At 36.6% G+C, this 19,423-nt stretch overlaps 1 non-coding gene and 1 gene segment (V, D, J or C); both read right to left on the bottom strand.

Annotated features, from left to right (window-relative positions):
• Positions 1 to 1,427: 1,427 nt before the first annotated feature.
• On the bottom strand, positions 1,428 to 1,530 carry LOC116902474. The gene has a single exon (XR_004388092.1). It is a non-coding gene; the product is annotated as a U6 spliceosomal RNA (small nuclear RNA).
• Positions 1,531 to 7,619: 6,089 nt separating this feature from the next.
• Positions 7,620 to 8,118, bottom strand: LOC116900911. The segment is given in 2 exon segments: positions 7,620 to 7,942; positions 8,070 to 8,118. Coding segments are annotated over 2 exon segments (372 nt in total).
• Between the last annotated feature and the right edge of the window lie 11,305 nt (positions 8,119 to 19,423).

Below are 19,423 nucleotides of genomic sequence, written 5' to 3'. Positions count from 1 at the left end.
ATGTGCTATTAAGCTGCTAGCACTCTGAGCTATGTAATTTCCTCTTAACACTGCTTTCATTGTATACCATAAATTTCTGTATGTTTTGCCTTAATATTTGCTAAATTCTAAAATGTCTTTAATTTCTTTCCTCATTTCTTCCCTGACTGAGTTATCATTGAGTAGAAAATTGTTCAGCTTCCCTGTGTATGTGGGCTCTCTGTTGTTTTCATTGTTGTTGTAGACCAGTCTTAGTCCATGGTGATATGATAAGATACATGAGATTAGTTACATCTTCTTGTATTGGTTGAGGCTTTGTTGTGTGTCCAATTAATATGGTTAATTTTGTAGAAAGTACCCTGACATGCTGAGACAAATGTATATTCTTTTTTATTTTTTTACAGTGAAATGTACTATAGATATCTGTTAAGTTCATTAGGTTCATAATATTTGTCAATTTCACTGCCTCTTTGTTTAGTTTCTGTTTCCATGATGAGAGTGAGGTGTTAAAGTCTCCTACAGTTAGTATAAGGTTCAATGTGTGTTTGAGATTCAGTAATATTTCTTTTACAAATGTTGGTGCCTTTGCATTTGAGGCATAGTTGTTCAGAATTAGGAGTTCATCTTTGTAGATTATTTCTTTGATTAGTATATAGTGTTCTTCTCCATCTTTTTGATAATGTTTGATTGAAAGTGTATTTTTATTAGATAGTAGAATTGCTACCCAAGCTTCTTTCTTGTGAACATTTGCCTCAGAAATTTTTGTCTTTGACTTTGGGGTAGTATCTCTCTTTATCACTAATATATGTTTTCAGTATCCACCAAAAAGCTGGGTCCTCTTTGTGTATCTGCACTGTTAGTCTATGTATTTTTGATGTGAATTGAGTCCATTGGTGTTGATAGATATTGAGGACCAATGATGGTTGTTATTTTGCTTTTAGAGGTGGAATTATGATTGAGTTGTTCTCTTCTTTTGGGTTTGTTGTGAGATTAGTTTCTTGTATATATTGGCTGTAGTTTTCCTCCTTGTTTTAGAGTTTTCATTCTATTTTCCTCTGTAGCAATGGATTGGTAGAAAGATACTGTATAAGTTTGGTTTGTCATGAAATATCTTGGTTTCTACCTTTATGGTAGTTGAGAGTTTTGCTGGGTATAGTAGCCTGGGCTCACAATTTTGTTCTCTTGGTGTCTGTATGACATCTGCCCAAGATCTCCTTGCTTTTCGAGGCTATGTTAAGAAGTCTGGTGTAAGTCTGATAGGTCTGCCCTTACATATTATTTGAACTTTCTCCCTTACTGCTTTAAATACTTTTTCTTTGTTCTGTGCATTTGGTGTATTAATTATTGTGTGACAGGAAGAATTTATTTTCTGGTCCCATCTGTTTGGTGTTCTGTGGTTTTCTTGTATGTTTATGGGCATCTCTTTATTTAGGATAAGGAAGTTCTCTAAAAATATGGAATGCTTCATGAATCTGTGTGTCATTCTTGAGTAGGAGCCATGCTAATTCTCTGTATTGTTACAATTTTAGTATATGTACAGCCAAAGTGAGCACCAGTGTGATTTTCTTTTGAGAAATCTCATTATTTCACATATTTCTATAGATAATACATTATGGATGCAAGGAAGTTTTAACAAGCAGTCCAAAAATTAGATTATAGATGGAATGTAGTATTATTAGATTTAAGACAATGGAATATATTGGAAGATGAGACTCCACCATAGTATAAGGGGACTGATTTAGTGTGTCCATAGACTGACGCAGGGAACTAAGCAACAGAAACCAAGACTACTTGGCATCATCAGAGCCCATTCTCCTACAAAAGCAAATATTGGGTATCCAAACACCAGAAAATTCCTACTGTCACATAAGAGTCAAAACATCAAATACACAAAACAGAAAAAAGAATAATAAAAGCAGTAATGGCAAAAGGTTTAGCAACATATGAAAGCAGACATATAAGAACTAGAGCAGACCTCTCACCAGAGACTATGAAAGTTAGAAGATCCTGGGCAGATGTCATAGAGACCCTAAGACAACACAAATGCCAGTCCAGGCTTTTATACCAGCAAAACTCTCACTTAATATAGATGGAGAAACCAAGATATTCTATTACAAAACCAAATTTAAACAATATCTTTCTACAAATGCAGCCCTACAAAGGATAATAGATGGAAATGTCCAACACAAGGAGGGAGACTACACCCAAACAAAAGCAAGAGAATAAACTCCTTGCAATAAAACCAAAATAAGAGACACACACAAACATAATTCAACCTCTAACAATGAAAATAACGGGAAGGAATAATCACTATTACTTAATACCTCTTAAAATCAATGGACTCAATTCCCCAATAAAAAAACATAGACTGACAAACTGGATACATAAAGAGGACCCAACATTTTGTTGCATACAAGAAACACACCTCAGGACAAAGACAGACACTGCCGTATAGTAAAAGTCTGAAAAACAACTTTCCAAGGAAATGGTTCAAAGAAATAAGCTGGAGTAGCCATTCTAATATCAAGTCAAATTGACTTCAACCAAACTTTGTCAACTTCATATTTATCAAAGAAACAATCCCCCATGATGAACTCTCAATCCTATTTATCTATGCTGCAAATTCAAGGGCAACTACATTCATACAGAAACCTTACTAAAGCTCAAATCACACATTGCACCTCAAACAACAATAGTAGAAGATTTCATCACCCTACTCTTATCAAGGAACAGATCACGGCAACAGAAATTAAACAGAGACATAGAAAACCTAACAGAAGTTATGAACCAAATGGTTTTAACAAATATTTATAGATCATTTCATTCAAAAACAAAAGGATATACCTTCTTCTTCTTAGCAACTCACGTTACTTTCCCCAAAATTGACCATAAAATTGGTCACAAAACAGGTCTAAACAGGTACAAGAAGTTTGAAATAATTTTGTACATCCTATCAGATCACCACAGACTAAGGCTGGTCCTCAATAACAACAATAACAACAGAAATACCACATGTAATTGGAGTTCAACAAAACTCTACTCAATAATAACTTGGTCAAGGAAGAAATAAAGAAGAAATTAAAGACTTATTAGAATTTAATGGAAACGAAGGAACAACAGAGCTAAGAGGAAAACTCATAGCTCTGAGTGTCTCCAAAAAGAACCAGGAGAGAGCATACATTAGCATCTTGATAGCACACATAAAAGCTCTGAAACAAAAAGAAGCAGATATATGCAAGGGGAGTAGAAGGCAGGAAATAATCAAACTCAAGGCTGAAATCAACCAAGTAGAAACAAAGCTAACTATACATAGAATCAACAAAACCAGGAGCTGGTTCTTTAAGAAAATGAACAAGAATGATAAACCATTAAGCAGATTAACCAGAGGGCACAGAATGTATACTCAAATTAAGAAGGTAAGAAGTGAAAAAGGAGACAATACAACAGAATCTGAGACAATTCCAAAGGAAAAAAATCAGACTTACTACAAAAGCCTATATTCAACAAAAATTAAAAATCAGGAGGAAGTGGACAATTCCCTTGACAAATACCAGGTATCAAAGTTAAATCAAGATCAGATGAAACATCTAAACAGCCGTATAACTCCTAAAGAAATACAGACAGTTAAAAAATCTCAAAAAAACAGTAACAACAACAACAACAAAAACAACAACAACAAGAGGAGCCCAGGCACAGATGGGTTTAGTGCTGAATTCTATCAGACCTTCCTAGAAGACCTCATAAGGATACTGTTCAAACTATGCCAGAAAAAAGAAAGAGACAGAGACCTACCTAATTTCTTCTATGAAGCCAGAATTACACTTATACGTCAACCACCCAAAGATCCAAAAAGGAAGAGAACTTCAGACCAATTTTCCTTTGAACATCGACGCAAAAACACTCAATAAAATTCTTCCAAACTGAATCCAAGGAAACATCAAAATGATCATCCATCATGATCAATTAGGCTTTATCCCAGGGATGCAGGGATGGTTCAATATACAGAAATCTTTCAAGGTAATCCACTGTAAAAAGAAATTCCAGAAAAAAAATAAACACATGATCATTTCATTAGATACTGAGAAATCATTTGACAAAATTCAACACATCTTCATGATAAAAGTCCTGAAAAGATCAGGAATTCAAGGCCCATAACTATACATATAAAAGCAATACATAGCAACCAAGTACCTAACTTCAAACTAAATGGAGAAAAACTTGAAACAATCCCACTAAAATCAGGGACTAGACAAGGCTGCCCACTCTCTCCCTACTTATTCAATATAGTACTCAAAATCCTAGCCAGAGCAATAAGACAATGAAAGAAGGTCAACTGATAGGGCGAGATGTAAATGGGTAGTTTTGGCATAAAATTAAATGTAAACTTCTTTGATAAGACTTTAGAAAGTTAAACTATACTATAGTGAGAATCTCTAAAACATTAATTAAAAAAAAATAAGAAAGGATTCTCTGTTGACTCTCTCAGTTTTTAGGCAGATTTAGCACACAAACTCATTGTCTTCCTCCCGAAGCATTTCTGATCCTGGGACCTGTGTAACAATAAATTCAAGTCTAAGAATCTGTAGAAAATAAATAGACTTCATATAATTGCTGTTCATGTGAATGTTTTGTACCATGCTTCCATGAAACACATCACAGAAGGTGAGTTTTAAGGACACAATGAGAAATGCAGAAATTATAAACATGAATGTGTTTATAAAAGATCCATAACCTACATAAAGTTGTAATTTTCAGAGATGGTTTTGAAATGTCTCAGCAACTAAGAGGATTTACTGTTCTTGAAGAGGACCTAGATTCATTATCAGTATCCACATGATGGCTTGAAAACACTCTGGTTCCACGGGAACCAAATAATTAACCTGAAAATGTACATGTCAGTAAGTGTATAGGGAATTATTAACATTTGATATCTTGGAATATTCGTGTACTCAGAAATGCATATTTGCATTAAATAAAAAAGTAATGAAAAATGAAGCATGAATTTAAAAGGGAGTAAATAGGAATATATGTGAAGATTTGGAGGGAAGACATGAAGAAATGTCATAATTAAAATGGAATCTCACAAAAAAATTAGAAAAAGTAGTAGCTGCGTCATCTATATAACATCTGCAAATACCTATGAGAGGACTATATAATTAGTTATTTATTTCCCAGAATTAGTTCATATCTTAGAGCCTAGGAAACATAATAAGGACATAATAAGGACATTCTACATTGAAGTAGGCATAAATCAAAATAAGTGCGACTCACAGACTGGAGCTGTTCTTTTTAAGGTGAGCATACTCTCTACAAACATACACATATTGTCTCTCTGATCACACCCAGCAGAGGTCATGGCTTCTTAATGCATCACTGACCTGACTGCAGCTGTTCCTAGCCTTTGATGATTTGCATAGACCCAGAGCACAGCCCACTGATGTGAGGACTTCTTTATTGCCAGGTCATACCCTGTGCTAGAGTCAGGCTCACACGTGTCACACACAGGCATGAGTGCTCCTAGTCAGATCCTGGGGTTGCTGCTGCTCTAGCTTACAGGTAAAGAAGACTGAATAAATAGGAATGTTATACATATGGCTGTTGTTAGTGCTCCATGGTCTCCATAAACATCTTATATATGACAGAATAAATTGTGTGGGAATTTGTTTTCAATTTCCACTATCAGGTGCAAGAAGTGATATCAAGATGACACAGTCTCCTGCTTCTCTACCTGCATCTCTGGGAGAAACTGTCACAATTACATGCCAGACAAGTCACAATATCAGCAGGTAATTATCAGGGTATCAGCAGAAACCAGGGCAATCTCCTAAGCTCCTGATCTATGGTGCTGATGTTTTGGAAGATGATGTCCCATCAATGTTCAGTGGTAGTGGATCTGACACAGTTTTCTCTCAAAATCAGCAGCCTACATCCTGAAGATGCTGCAATGTATTACTGCCAACAGGGATACAGTGATCCTCCCACAGTGATTCAAGCCATGGCATAACCCACCCAGGGAAGAAGAGAGAGCACGAGTTTCCACAGTTCTCCTTCTGTGGTCTCCAGCTGCTGTAACTGTTCCCTGTTGCTGAGACATAAAGGTTACTGTGATGATTTTGTACAGAGTTCAGGTGAGCTTTTATATGTCCAAGTTTTATGTCACGCCCTAAGCAGGAATCAGCCTCACACAAGTTACACACAGACATGAGTGCTCCCACTCAGATAATGGAGTTGCTGCTGCTCTGGCAGTCAACCATAGTGAGAACATATTATTCTTTGAATCTAAAGTCCATTTTTTACTGAAAGAAAGGTTTCCTGATCACATGATTCTCAGCTGTGCTGTCAACTCTCATATGCATGGAAGGGATGAGGGTTTCCTCCATTACCTGTTTGTTCATTTCTGTCCTCATTAGGAAGGCAATGTCTCAACTGCTTTTCTATTGCTGTGACAGCAATGTATGTATGTATGACCAAGGTAACTCAAAAAGAAAGTATTTAATCTTTGAACATTTGTTTTAAGAGAATTAACCCGTTTTCTACATGGTAGTAAATGGGGCATCAGGCAGGGAGACATGGTTTTGGGGAACAAGTATGTGGCTATACACTAAATCTTCACGACATCAGCACAATTTTAGAGGCATAAATAAGAACAGAAGTCTATCTACCTGATTTTATTGGTATCAGCATCAGTTGGAATGCATATAGAAAAAGAAAAGAAAAGCCACCTAAACGTAGTAAGTGTTTTAATATAAGGAATTAGTGCACGAGTAGCATATACAGCCACCAAACTAAATAAGATGGATGAAGCAAAGAAGTGACAGGAACTGGATATAGATCTCTCCTGAGAGACACAGTCAGAATATGGCAAATACATATGTGAATGCCAGTAGCAAAAACCACTGAGCTGAGAACTGAACCTTGAAAAAAAAAAACAGGAAGGACTGAACGAGCTTGAAGGGAATTGAGACTCCATATAAACAACAATGCCAACCAACCAGAGCTTCTAGGGACTAAGCCACTACCCAAAAACTGTACATAGACTGACCTTGGGTTGCAACTGCATAGGTAGCAATTAATAGCCTAGTAAGGGCACCAGTTGCAGGGGAAGCCCCCAGTGAATGGATTCTTGGGTGGACAGCAGGAATGAGGAGAGGATGGGGAGGGGAACACCCTTATAAAAGAGGAAGGGAGGGGTTAGGGGGATGTTGGCATGGAAAACAAGAAAGGGAATAACAATCGAAATGTAAATAAAAAATACCCAAGTTAATAAAGATGAAAAAAAAAGCATAAACAAAGGTACCATGGTTAATGTATTCAGTGTCTTAAGGAGGATTATCAAGATACAAAGAACACATTCCTCATCTCTGTGTGTGTGTTTGTGTGTGTGTGTGTGTGTGTGTGTGTGTGTGTATGTATGTATGTATGTAAAGTTATTCTTTTCGTGGAAACTATGAGAAGTATGCCCTGTTTTAATGCTCTTTTTTTGGAAGAAAAAATTAGGATATGAAAGCTACTCTGATCCTCATGCAAAAGCATCACATTGACCTTTGAATTTAGCCTAAGCGAAACAGTCTCAGCAGCCAAAGACACCAGAAGAAGCATTTGCAGTAGAGTGGGCTCTCACTTCTGCTTCCCTGGGTGGTTTATGTCATGGTCTGAATCACTGTGGGAGGAGAACTATAATCCTGTAGACAGTAATAGATTCCAGTATCTTCAACCTGTAGTCTGCTGATCTCAAGAGAATACTGTGTGCCAGATCTACTGCCGCTGAACCTTGATGGGACCCCATCTGCCAACCTGGTTGCACTATGGATCAGGACCTGAGGAGATTTCCCCGGTTTCTGCTGATACCATGATAAGTAATTACCAATGCTCTCGCTTGCCTGGCATGTGATGGTGACAATTTCTTCCAGAGATGCAGACAGGGAGGCAGGAGACTGTGTCATCTGGATGTCACATTTACCACCTGAGATTGAAAAATTGAAAAGAATTCATGCAATTTATCTTGGATAAGACAACATTTATGGAGACCATCAATGGAGCAATTACCACACTGATCTGTATAAATTTTCAGTTTATTCAGTCTTCCTTACCTGTAAGACAGAGTAGCAGCAACCCAAGGAGTTGAGTGGGCACGTTCATGTTTCTGTGTAACATGTGTGAAGCTGACTCCAGCACAGGGTGAAACCTGACTATAAAGAAGTCAACTGAGCAGTGGGCTGGGCTCTCTGCACATGCAAATCAGCAAACTGTAGGAATGGTCATGGCACTGGTCAGGTCAGTGACCCATTAGACGCCCGTGGTCCTCTTATGCTTTAGATCAGAGAGCCAGTACAGGTTTATTTGGGTTTATTTGTAGAGAATGTGCTCCTCTTTGGATAGCAGCAGCAGCAGCAACAACAACAACAACGAATCATCAGGCTATGAGATGTATATTGTTTGATATTTGTCATATTCGTTATAGGATTTTCTGTTTTATTTCTCTTATAGCAGGGCCTGGAACCTATAGTAAATTTTAAACAGTATATAAATGCTTATAGGGTAAATTTATATTTACCTGTGAAGGTTATTGAGGAGGTGTAGCTTCAACTTTTTTTCTGTTATATGTGAGATTAGATTTTAATAATAAATTTTGTCTTTTTATTTCTTCCCTCTAAAATCTCCCAAATATCCCTTCTTCCTTTACTTGTAATTTGTCACCTCTTTTTCCATTCACTGTTACTGCATAATTGAATGTACATACACACACTCATACACACACATACTCACACATTATTGTACAGTCAATCAATTTGTTATGCTCTCCCCTGGAGAGGAAGACCTCTCCTGCTCCTAGCTTTATCCAGTTCTGTATCCTTTTTTTTGTAGAACTGAGACCATATGGGGTTTATTCCATCCAGTATGGCAAATTCAGTAGTGTCCTACTTTTTTCAGCTCACTTTGGGCAGTTATTTCGGTGAGATTTTGCATGTATGTCTTCTGATATTCATAGGAGATATACTCTCATAGCAAACTCCCCAATCTTTTGATTCTGACAGTGTTTCAACTACACTGTTCCAAACTTTTCCCAAGCCTTGTGTATGGAAAAGTTTGTAAATGTATCCACATGACTGAGCTACACAACTCCTCATGGAACTCAGAAAGAATCATTTTAATAACAATGATTCCCAGAAGAATAAGAGAATAATATTGAAAGACATGGTTTGTGGAGAAGGGCAGGAGCTATCATAACATTAATTTTTTCAGGTAAACAATCTTATTTTACTCTATTTTTGACAGAGAAGCTACCCAAGAACTACTGACATCAAGACCAGAGAAATTCATGGGTTTTGCTCCTTCCATCTCTGCCTATGAGCTCTTTACCTAGATTAGGCTGGAATTATATCTAAGCCCAATATTTCTGTGAGGCTTCACATTATATGTACCTTTGTTATTGTATATTGATACAATTTATTGTCTTTTAAGAATATTAGTTTTCTATCAGTAATATCATCCATGTCTTTGAATGTACAATTGTTCTACTTGCATATGCTATGGGCATCATGCCTTCTCCAGAAACTACGAAGAGATAAATCTAATTTAATTTCAGAACAAAGGAATTCAATCCCTTTGGTGAGAGAAGCATGTACAGAAGTGAACATAGAAGCTAAACGGAGGGAGATCACCTAATGAGTGCCAAGTAGATCCTAATTGGGAGTAAAGTTAGCGTGGATTTAGTGTGAGTTTCCACGATCCATTGAATGGAAAGAGTTTACATGTATATGTAATCATTCGGTAGGATGTAAGACTCTTCCAGGGTGATGATACCCATGAGGGGCCGGAAAATGATATTGGGGACAAAATTAGCATCAAGAAGTAGTGTTGGAATATATTTTAAAAATAATTAACCTGAAATTGATGAAAAGTGTGACTAAAGTATGTTTTGTAGTGCTTGCTAAAAACGGTACATCCAAGAGTCTTCAGTAGGGACGAATTATGACCCATACCCTGATTCTACCCGTTATTATGCATCTATTCACACATGTATGTTTTCATTAAACAATTTTATCACACACTCAAATATATGGAATCCATCAAATTGGTAACTTTATTTCACTGTTGGTAGTAAATAATTTGAAAAATTAGAGGGAAAGAAATCATTTCCATAGATTAACATCATTAGCAATAATCAAGGCAAAAACCCACCAAATATGGAAAAAAGGACTTCTAACATCCTTCCCTGTCTTTTTTCCCATTCTTAATGATCTGTTGAGGTGAGTGTGAAGTCAAACTCCATGTCTGATTCAGGGAAGCTTTTCCCCTATATTTGCAGATGGATTTCATCCCATGGCCTTTTACATTTTAACTTTGAAAAAATTACTAGATGTCAACAAGCAACTTCCCTCCAGGTTATAATGATAAACAATCCAGCTGCTTCAGCAACACTGTAGTGGAGTATGATACATGAATGGAAAATGAAAGAGGCGTTACACTTACCCTTCTGACAAGGAAGGTAATTATTCAGGGCCATTGTCCTAAGACAGGTGTTTTTACATCTACAACACAAAGAACTGCTAGGATCTCTAGTCTCCCATGACTAAATGTAGAGATGAATTGTGCCCAGACCATTCTCACAGAAGTAGGTAAAGACAAGGAGAAAATGCTGGATGACAAGTGAGCAGGAAACTAACTAGAAACTTTTCTTGCTCATAGTGTTACAGTGATCGATACTAGATACCAGCCCACAGTCTGGTGATCTTTATTGGATAGACCTGTATTATGTCCTCCCCCTGCTGGAGAGATTGCAAAAATGAAGACAAAGTTGAGTCTTTGTTCTTGTTGTGCCGAGGAAAAAGCTGAACAATCGTTAATAGTAATTGTAATGTGCTCAGGAAAAATAATGAACTGAATCTGAGCCTGTTTCTTCCTGGGAATATACAACAAAACCATTAAGAAGAATAATGTGCAGGCTATCAAACATAAATACATGCAGAACACAGACACACACACACACACACACACACATCTCTATGTATATGGAGTCTAATTCTTACTACTAAGGAAGAAAAAGATATTATAAGGGTATTTAGCTTAATTGATAGACTTTTTCCTAGTATTAAAAATATTTAAGAGCATTATGAACAGGGCCTGGTGATGACTCCTGTAGTCCCAAATCTTGAAAAGTAGGGAAGCAGTAATTTAGAACTTTAATGTCATCCTTACTACAAGTTTAAGGTCATACAGTTCTACATGAGCCCTGGATTTGATCAGAAAAAAGTAATTTTTGAAGTCATTTAAGAAACAAAGATGATAATATATTAAACACAGATTCAAAAGTTAATCTATTGAGCACTTATTGCTTATTCCTTATGGAGACTTTCAAGCTACCTTTGAGTTAGTTCAAATAAAACCATGTAGACTCGAAAAAGTATTAGCCAAGAATAAAATTAATACACCTAACTCTTACAAAACTTCATTATTTTATAATATATTTATGGAACTTCATGAGTTGTGATCATTAACACTTAAAAACTATGTCAATTACGTTGGTATCGATATTTCCTAACTATTTAAAGACTTAGGGTTGCTTTTTCCCTGAAAATTTCTGGGTCTCACACCGCTCTGACTGTTCTCAAACTTGTAGTAGATGATGATTTTGAATTTCTGACACCACTCTCAAGAGCTGGGACTTCAAGTTTATCGAAAATACCTAAGTCCTGCAATGCTTGTGGGTGTAATCCAGGTTTTTGTTTTGTTTTGTTTTTTAGTCATAGGAGGAAAGTAGTCCGTAATTGTGGATTGATGTCTATATGCAGGTGAGGGAAGGCACAAGATAAGGCAATGACTGTGATTGGGCAGTGAAAAAGTATGCTTGGCAAAGAGATTTGGAGTGAGGAGACAGAGGAGGAGGAAGAGAGAGTGATAAGAACTAAGATGAAGGCAAAGAAGAATGACCTGGGTCTGTGTGGCCTCAAAGTATCACAGGTAGTTATAAATATTTTATAAGGGTTGGATTTTTATAGGACAATTTGTCTTAATCTAGGTGGGTAGTTTACATCAATATTAATTGACTCTAAATTTATTGTCTGGATGATTTTTGGAGTAAGAATTTACTGATATAAATCTGATAAATAAATTACAAGCTTCTAGAGTTTTGATTTCACAGGGATATTGGGAATTATGGCAATAACCTCAGGGGGCAGATGCTGGGACTGTGAACAGAGTTTACAGCACAGAGTTGCAAGAGGGTAGCTGCCACAGGGCCCAGAGAGTAACTGGTGCCAATGTGGAGCTAACCATAGAGGAGGAGAGGCTGCTGGAGACAGAGTAGCAGGAGCTAGTGTGACCTGGTGCATGTGCCCCACATCTATATTTTTTTTCTCCATCTTTATTAATTTGGGTATTTCTTATTTACATTACAATTGTTATTACCTTTCCTGGTTTCCAGGCAAACATACCTCTAACTCATCCCCTGCCCTTCTATATTATATTATTTACTACTACAGGTGTCTAACCAACTTTTTAGACAAGAATCCACTAAAAATTTAAGATTACATGGACTCAATCTCCAGAAACTTGACACAAAGGAACACAGGGAGAGAGAGTCTCTGCTCCCAGACACCAGTTCCCCTGCTGTGAAAAGAAACAAGCTGATCTGGCTAAGGGAATAGAGAGTGTGGCTTAATTCAAAGACTGCTTTTTTTTTTGCTTTTAGAATAGAGTTTTATAAAGAGTTTGTCCAAATCACATGGTAAATTTCACTCACAATTCTGAACTAAGATAAAAAAAATAGAAGTCTGTAGCACCAGGCAGAGTGCATAACAGATGCATATTATATAAGTTGCTAGTGAAGTGAGTAGAGGTCTGAGCATCCAGGTGGAGAGCTTAACAGATGGTATAAAGATGTAATGCTCCAATAAGTCATACACATTCTCTCTAATGTGGGCTCCACAGGAAATTTGGGTTAAAATCATGATTTGAAAACCTGCCTACTTCTTACTAACAGATATTTGTAGAAGTTTGATTAAATTGTTTTTATAGTTAGAAGGAAAGAATACAGATTTTGCTTGAGTTATGTGGGAAATTCTATCCACAGTCCACAATTAGTACAGAGAAAAATGTGATGGCTCCAAGCAGAGAGCATAACAGATTAAAAAAAAAAACCTGCCTATTTCTTATAGGCAGGTATTAGTAGAAGTTAACTTTAAAGATGGTATATTAGGGTCTACAGAAAGTTCATATTCTCTAATGTGGGTTCAATGGGAATTCTGGGTTGATTTTGTGGCATGATAGATTGGAAAAGCGTAAGAATAGGATCATATAATATTTTAGTTTATACTTCATTTGCTCTTATATTGTTTCAATTTTCAAAATGGGTGTGGTTTTGAGTTTTGTGAAAATATTATTTCTCTGGGAAAGAATACAAGATACAACCTTTTCTGGTTGCCAACTCTAGGATATGCTGACTTGGGGAAATGGTTTTATCTTTGTGTTTTTAGAAAATGAGCCTTGGATCCAATCCTTAGCAACACAAGAAAAACTACTTTGTTACATGTCATTTAACCACAGCAACTAAATATAAACTTAGTTTTTGAAATACAAAAGAAAAAGAAAGGTGATTAGGATCTAGATATCTCCCTGAGCTATATGGATTATATTTGATAGAGGGATACCCCTGGAATAAGTAGATTCAAAGGAATAAAACAACAAAAAAATTGCATCTTAACCAGTCTGTACACACTACACAAACTGATACAATCCATACAGATATCTTGATGATACTAAAATTTTGTTTTGAGATCTATATATTACAGAATGTACAGCTTTGGTGAGTCTCATTTTCAGACATGCTGAACTGACCTGCTTGAGCTCCAGATCTTAAAGACTTTCGGCCAGATCCAGTCAGGACAAACACAGAGACTACAGTGATCGGTGGTGTGGATTTCTTAAGGTCTGACCAGGTTCCTCACTTTTCCTACCCCCACACACCCCGCAATATATCTAAATGTTCATACACAGCCTGAAGAAGTTGTGAAATGTTGTCGACCCAGTGTCCTTGACTTGGGGATCTGGGAGGTGGTTGTTCTGAGTTTGTTATTCTGGGAAATTTAGAAATGGTCACATTTTAGCAGAGATAACTAATCTAGAAATGACTGTTTAGTCATAATTACGTTTTGTAGAAATCCTCTTATTCATTACTAAATAGAAGATATAATCTCTTAATTTGGTGTAGAATTTATTTAATACAAATTTAAGGATTTCATTGATATCAATTTCTTATTGATATAAAATTGTGATTGATATTGTTACTCTCATACAGACATTATGCCTATACAATATATTTAAATATACAAGACTTAGACCCTGTCTTATAACTGCTATTATAAACTGATTTTAAATGATTAAGCAGTGTGAGTTAAGGGCCAGATATTAAATTCATGGCTCTGAGTTTACTATTAGAGTATTTTCAAGATATTTTTTAGAAATAGGTGAGTAGTTAATGGATAACAATCTAGATTACTTTACATGAATAGATGGTTTTCAGAAACGTCAGAAATTCACAAAATGTGACATTTAATGTTGTTTGTTCTTTAGTTGTTGAGAAATATCTGCTCCTCAAAGCAGATCCAGTATTTGGATTAAAAAAAAATGAGTGTCTCTACCAACAGGTGAGGTAATACATTGTGGCTAGGTAGCCACTGGGCAGAAATTGTCTATTTCATCTTCAGACAAGTTACTGTCCAAGAAATGACACATTACACAAAAGAGTTGACTGATAATCTCTGCCAAGCCAGAATAATCAGTCCTTCAAAATTCTGTTACAAAGGTCTGTCAGATGATCCTGGGCCAGAAGGACAAAGTCTGATGTTTGTATATGTTGCTAACAAGGGAATGTACAGGTTGGCAGTTGTCTCTTCAACTTGTCTCAGTTTGGTAAGCCGAGTTAGGCTTCCTTTATTTTCAGATAGGATTATTCTTTCTTAGATTTCTGATGGGGTTGAAGTCTAATTACCCAGGTGATTCAACATTGAGGATACATACTTAATTAGATAATTTCAGATAACATACAAGATAGCTGAGATATAACACATGGATTTGAAGCCTTTCTTAGGGAGAGTTAGGATAGGATAGATATGTAGATTATTGAGTATTCCATTGAATTGACAAAAATGATGACTTGGGTGTTAGGTATATTTTATACTTTATAAATCATAGAATGGTAATTGTTGTGCTCATCTTACATCTGAGAGAAAAGTTCTTTTTTTTAATTATGCAGAAAGGGTAAAATGTGTACTGGCGTCTACATGCAGGTGAAGGCAGGCACAAGATACAGCAATGGCTGTGATTGGGTGGTGAAAAAGTAAGGTGGGCACACAATTTTGGAGAAAGGAGACAGGAGGGGAAGAAGAGAAGAACCAAGATGGAGGAAAAGAAGGACGACCCAGATCTCTGTGGCCTTAAAGTGCCGCAGTGGTTATGAATATTTCATATGGGAGGGATTTTATAGGACAATTTGCCTTATCTACATGCATAGTTTATATCAATATTAATTGGCTTTTAGTTTATTGTGTGGATATTCTGTGGAGTGAGAATTTATTGATATAAATCTGATTGACAAATTACAAGCTTATTGAGTATTGATTTTAATGGGTTACTGAGAGTTGTGACTATAAATACAGGGGCAGATGCTGAGAAAATGAGCAGACTCCATACCAAAAGATGCATGAGATAGTCAGTCTGTGTATGGAACTAGCCTGGCATCGAGCGGTGGGAACTAGAGTGATGATGAGATCCCTGCAGAGCCCAGAGAGTACCTGGCAGCAACAGGGAATGGAAATTGGGAACGTAGTGAGTTCGGTGGAGAAATTTTGCTGTTTGAGATGAAAATTCCCAGTAGACACCAAGAGGCCCTATGGCGCCATCACCAGCGTGTGATGGTGTCTTGTTTTTTATTTTTAATATTTACTACTACATATAATCAAGATATATCCCGGAACAGTATTTTCTTACTTCCTAGTATTAAGAATTGAACTGCTCAGGTGTGTGTTTCTCCACATATTTATCTGTGATAGGCTATGCAGAATGTTCATTAAAGCTGCTGATCATTTTCAAGAAGAAACAGTCTCAAGTGTAACCCATCAGGTTTTTTTGTTTGTTTGTTTGTTTGATTGTTTTTGTTTTTGTTTTTTTTTGTTTTGTTGTTGTTGTTGTTGTTGTTTGAGCATAATAAAATTTGCCCTTAATTATTGTCTGCTTTCTTCTGGAGTTCCTTTTGAACAAATAGCCAACTTTACCTTAATTGTAATAATCTTTCCTGCAGGGGGAGCCAATAATACTTGTCTATCACTTGATTTTAGACTGTCAATAACTGTAACAGTAGGAATTAAAGAACAGAGAAAATTTTAGTTTCTGTTGCACTTGGCATTCAATTCTATCATTCCGTTCACGATCGGTGGGACACTTGTTTACTTTCCTATACACCCATTCTTGTCCAGTTCAGAGAAAATACAGCTGCGGGATTGCATAACCATACTGAAATCCAAAATCTCCATCCTCATCTCAAAACATCAGTACAGGCAGTGAAAAGATCACCAGAGTGTGACATTTCACTGGATATTGAGAAGTCTCTTGCTCATTATTTTTATCCTGAATATTGCTAATTGTATGAACTTATGAAAATTAACTATTGAGACACTAGATCGTATCATCTCTGTATTTGTGACTGTAGATATGTCTATGAAACAAATTGAGTGTGAATTTCATATCTACTGTGCCTCTTGTCTCCTTTGTGGAAGGACCCTTGTGCTGTCATTAGACTAAATGAATAACACCTTAGTGTGTGGTTACACTTTATCATTCAGGAGTGAATACACATAACACACCACAACCATAGATCTCTGTATTATAATTAAACAAACATTCTTAGTGACAGTGTGTTTTTTTCTTTTTTCTTTTATTTTAATTGGTTATTTTATTTATTGGCATTTCAAATGTTATCCCCCACTGCAGTTTCACCTCCAATCCCACCCATACCCTGCTTCCTTCCTCTTGCCTTTATGAGGGTGCTCCTCCACCTGCCTACCCACTCCTGTCTCAAGGCCTGAGCATTACCCTGTCCTGGTTAATCAAACCCCCACAGGACAAAGGGGATCCTATCCCATTGATGCCAGATAAAGTCATCCTCTGCTACACATGCCATGGGTCCCCCAATATGTTCTCTTTTATTAGGGCTTTAAATCCTGGGAGCTTTGGGTGGTCTGGTTGGTTGATACTGTGGTTCTTCCTAAGTGGTTGAAAACACCTCCAGCTCCTTCAGTCCTTCCTTTAAGTTATCCACTGGGGTGCCCATACTCACTCCAATGTTTGGCTGTGTGCATTCACATCTGTATTGTTCAGGCTCTGGCAGACCCTCTCAGGGCACAGCTATACCAGGCTCCTGTCATCAAGTACTTCGTGGCATCAGCAATAATGTCTTTGTTTTGTATCTGAAGATGGTATAGATTCCTAGGAAGAGAATCCCTAGATGACCTTTTGTACGTTTCTCTTCAATTCTTTATCCCTGCACTTCCAAGAGTATTTTCTTCCCCTTCGCAGTAGGACTGTAGCATCCACACATTGGTGTGGTCTTCTGTCTTCTTCCATTTCATATGTTTGTGATCAACTATATTCCGACCTTCTTTTTGCCTATTATTTACTTATCAGTGCGTACATACCATGTGTGTTCCTTTGTGATTGAGTTACCTCAATCAAGAAGAAATTTTCTACTTTCATCATTCACCTAAGAATTTCATTAAGTCATTGTTTTTAATAGCTGAGTACTATTCCTTTGTGAATGTACCACATTTTCTGTATCCATTCCTCTGACGAGGAACACCTGGGTTGTTTCCAGCTTCTGGTTATTATAAGGAAGGGTGCTATAAATATGGTAGGGCATGGATCCTTGTTATATGTTGGAGCATCTTTTGAGTATATGCCCCAGAGTGATGTAGCTAGGTCCACAGTAAATATTCTTTCCAATTTATTCAGGAACCACAAAACTGGTTTCCAGAGTCGAGTCACCAGCTTGTAGTTCCACCAGCAAATGAGGAATGTTCCTCTGTCTCCACATCCTTGCCAGCATATGTTGTCACCAGAGTTTTTGATCTTAGCCATTCTGACTAATGTACAGTACAATCCCAGGGTCGTTTTTATTTACACTTCCCTGATGATTAAGTTGTTGATCATTTCCTTAATTGCTCCTCAGGCATTTGAGATTTGTTGTAAAATCTCTGTTTAGATCTGTACCCCATTCTTTAATATGGTTATTTGGTTCTCTGGAGTCTAACTTCTTGAGGATTTTGTATACATTGGGTATTTACCCTCTATCAGATATAGGATTGATAAAGATCTGCTGAGAAAAATGTATATCCTTTTTTATTTTTTACAGTGAAATGTGCTATAGATATCTGTTAAGTTCATTAGGTTCATAACATTTGTCTATTTCACTGCCTCTTTGTTTAGTTTCTGTTTCCATGATGAGAGTGAGGGGTTAAAGTCTTCTACAATTAGTATAAGGTTCAATGTGTGCTTTGAGATTCAGTAATATTTCTTTTACAAATGTGGGTGCCTTTGCATTTGAGGCATAGTTGTTCAGAATTAGGAGTTCATTTTTGTGGATTATTTCTTTGATGAGAATATAGTGTTCTTCATCTTTTTTAATAATGTTTGGTTGAAAGTCTATTTTTATTAGATAGTAGAACTGCTACCCAAACTTATTTCTTGGGAGCATTTGCTTGGGAAATTTTTGCTTTGACTTTGGGGCAGTAACTTTCTTTATCACTGAGATATGTTTTCAGTATCCAGCAAAAAGCTGGGTCCTTTACGTATCCAGCCTGTGAGTCTATGTCTTTTTGTTTATGAATTGAGTCCATTGATATTGATAGATATTAAGGACCAATGATTGTTGCTTATTTTGTGGTTAGACATGGAATTATGATTGTGTGGTTCTCTTCTTTTGGGTTTGCTCTGAGATTATTTTCTTGTATTTATTGGCTGTAGTTTTTCTCCTTGTTTTGGAGTTTTCGTTCTATTATCCTTTGTAGGAATGGATTGGTAGAAAGATATTGTGTAAGTTTGGTATTTTCATGGAATATTTTGGTTTCTCCCTTTATGGTAATTGAGAGTTTTGCTAGGTATACTAGCCTGGGCTCACAATTTTTGTTCTCTTGGTGTCTGTATGACATCTGCCAGGGATCTTCTTGCTTGTAGAGACTGTTGAGAAGTCTGGTGTAATTCTGATGGGTCTGCCCTTATGTATTACTTGAACTTTCTCCCTTACTGCTTTCAATACTTTTTCTTTGTTCTGTGCATTTGGTGGTTTAATTATTGTGTGATAGGAAGAATTTATTTTATGATCCCATCTGTTTGGTGTTCTGTGGTTTTCTTGTATGTTTATGGGCATCTCTTTATTTAGATTAGGGAAGTTGTC

Source organism: Rattus rattus, chromosome 5 (assembly GCF_011064425.1).
Source record: "Rattus rattus isolate New Zealand chromosome 5, Rrattus_CSIRO_v1, whole genome shotgun sequence".
In the NCBI taxonomy this organism is placed as follows: domain Eukaryota; kingdom Metazoa; phylum Chordata; class Mammalia; order Rodentia; family Muridae; genus Rattus; species Rattus rattus.
The sequence above is the reverse complement of the archived record's forward strand: the minus strand, read 5'-3'. Positions and strand labels throughout refer to the sequence as shown.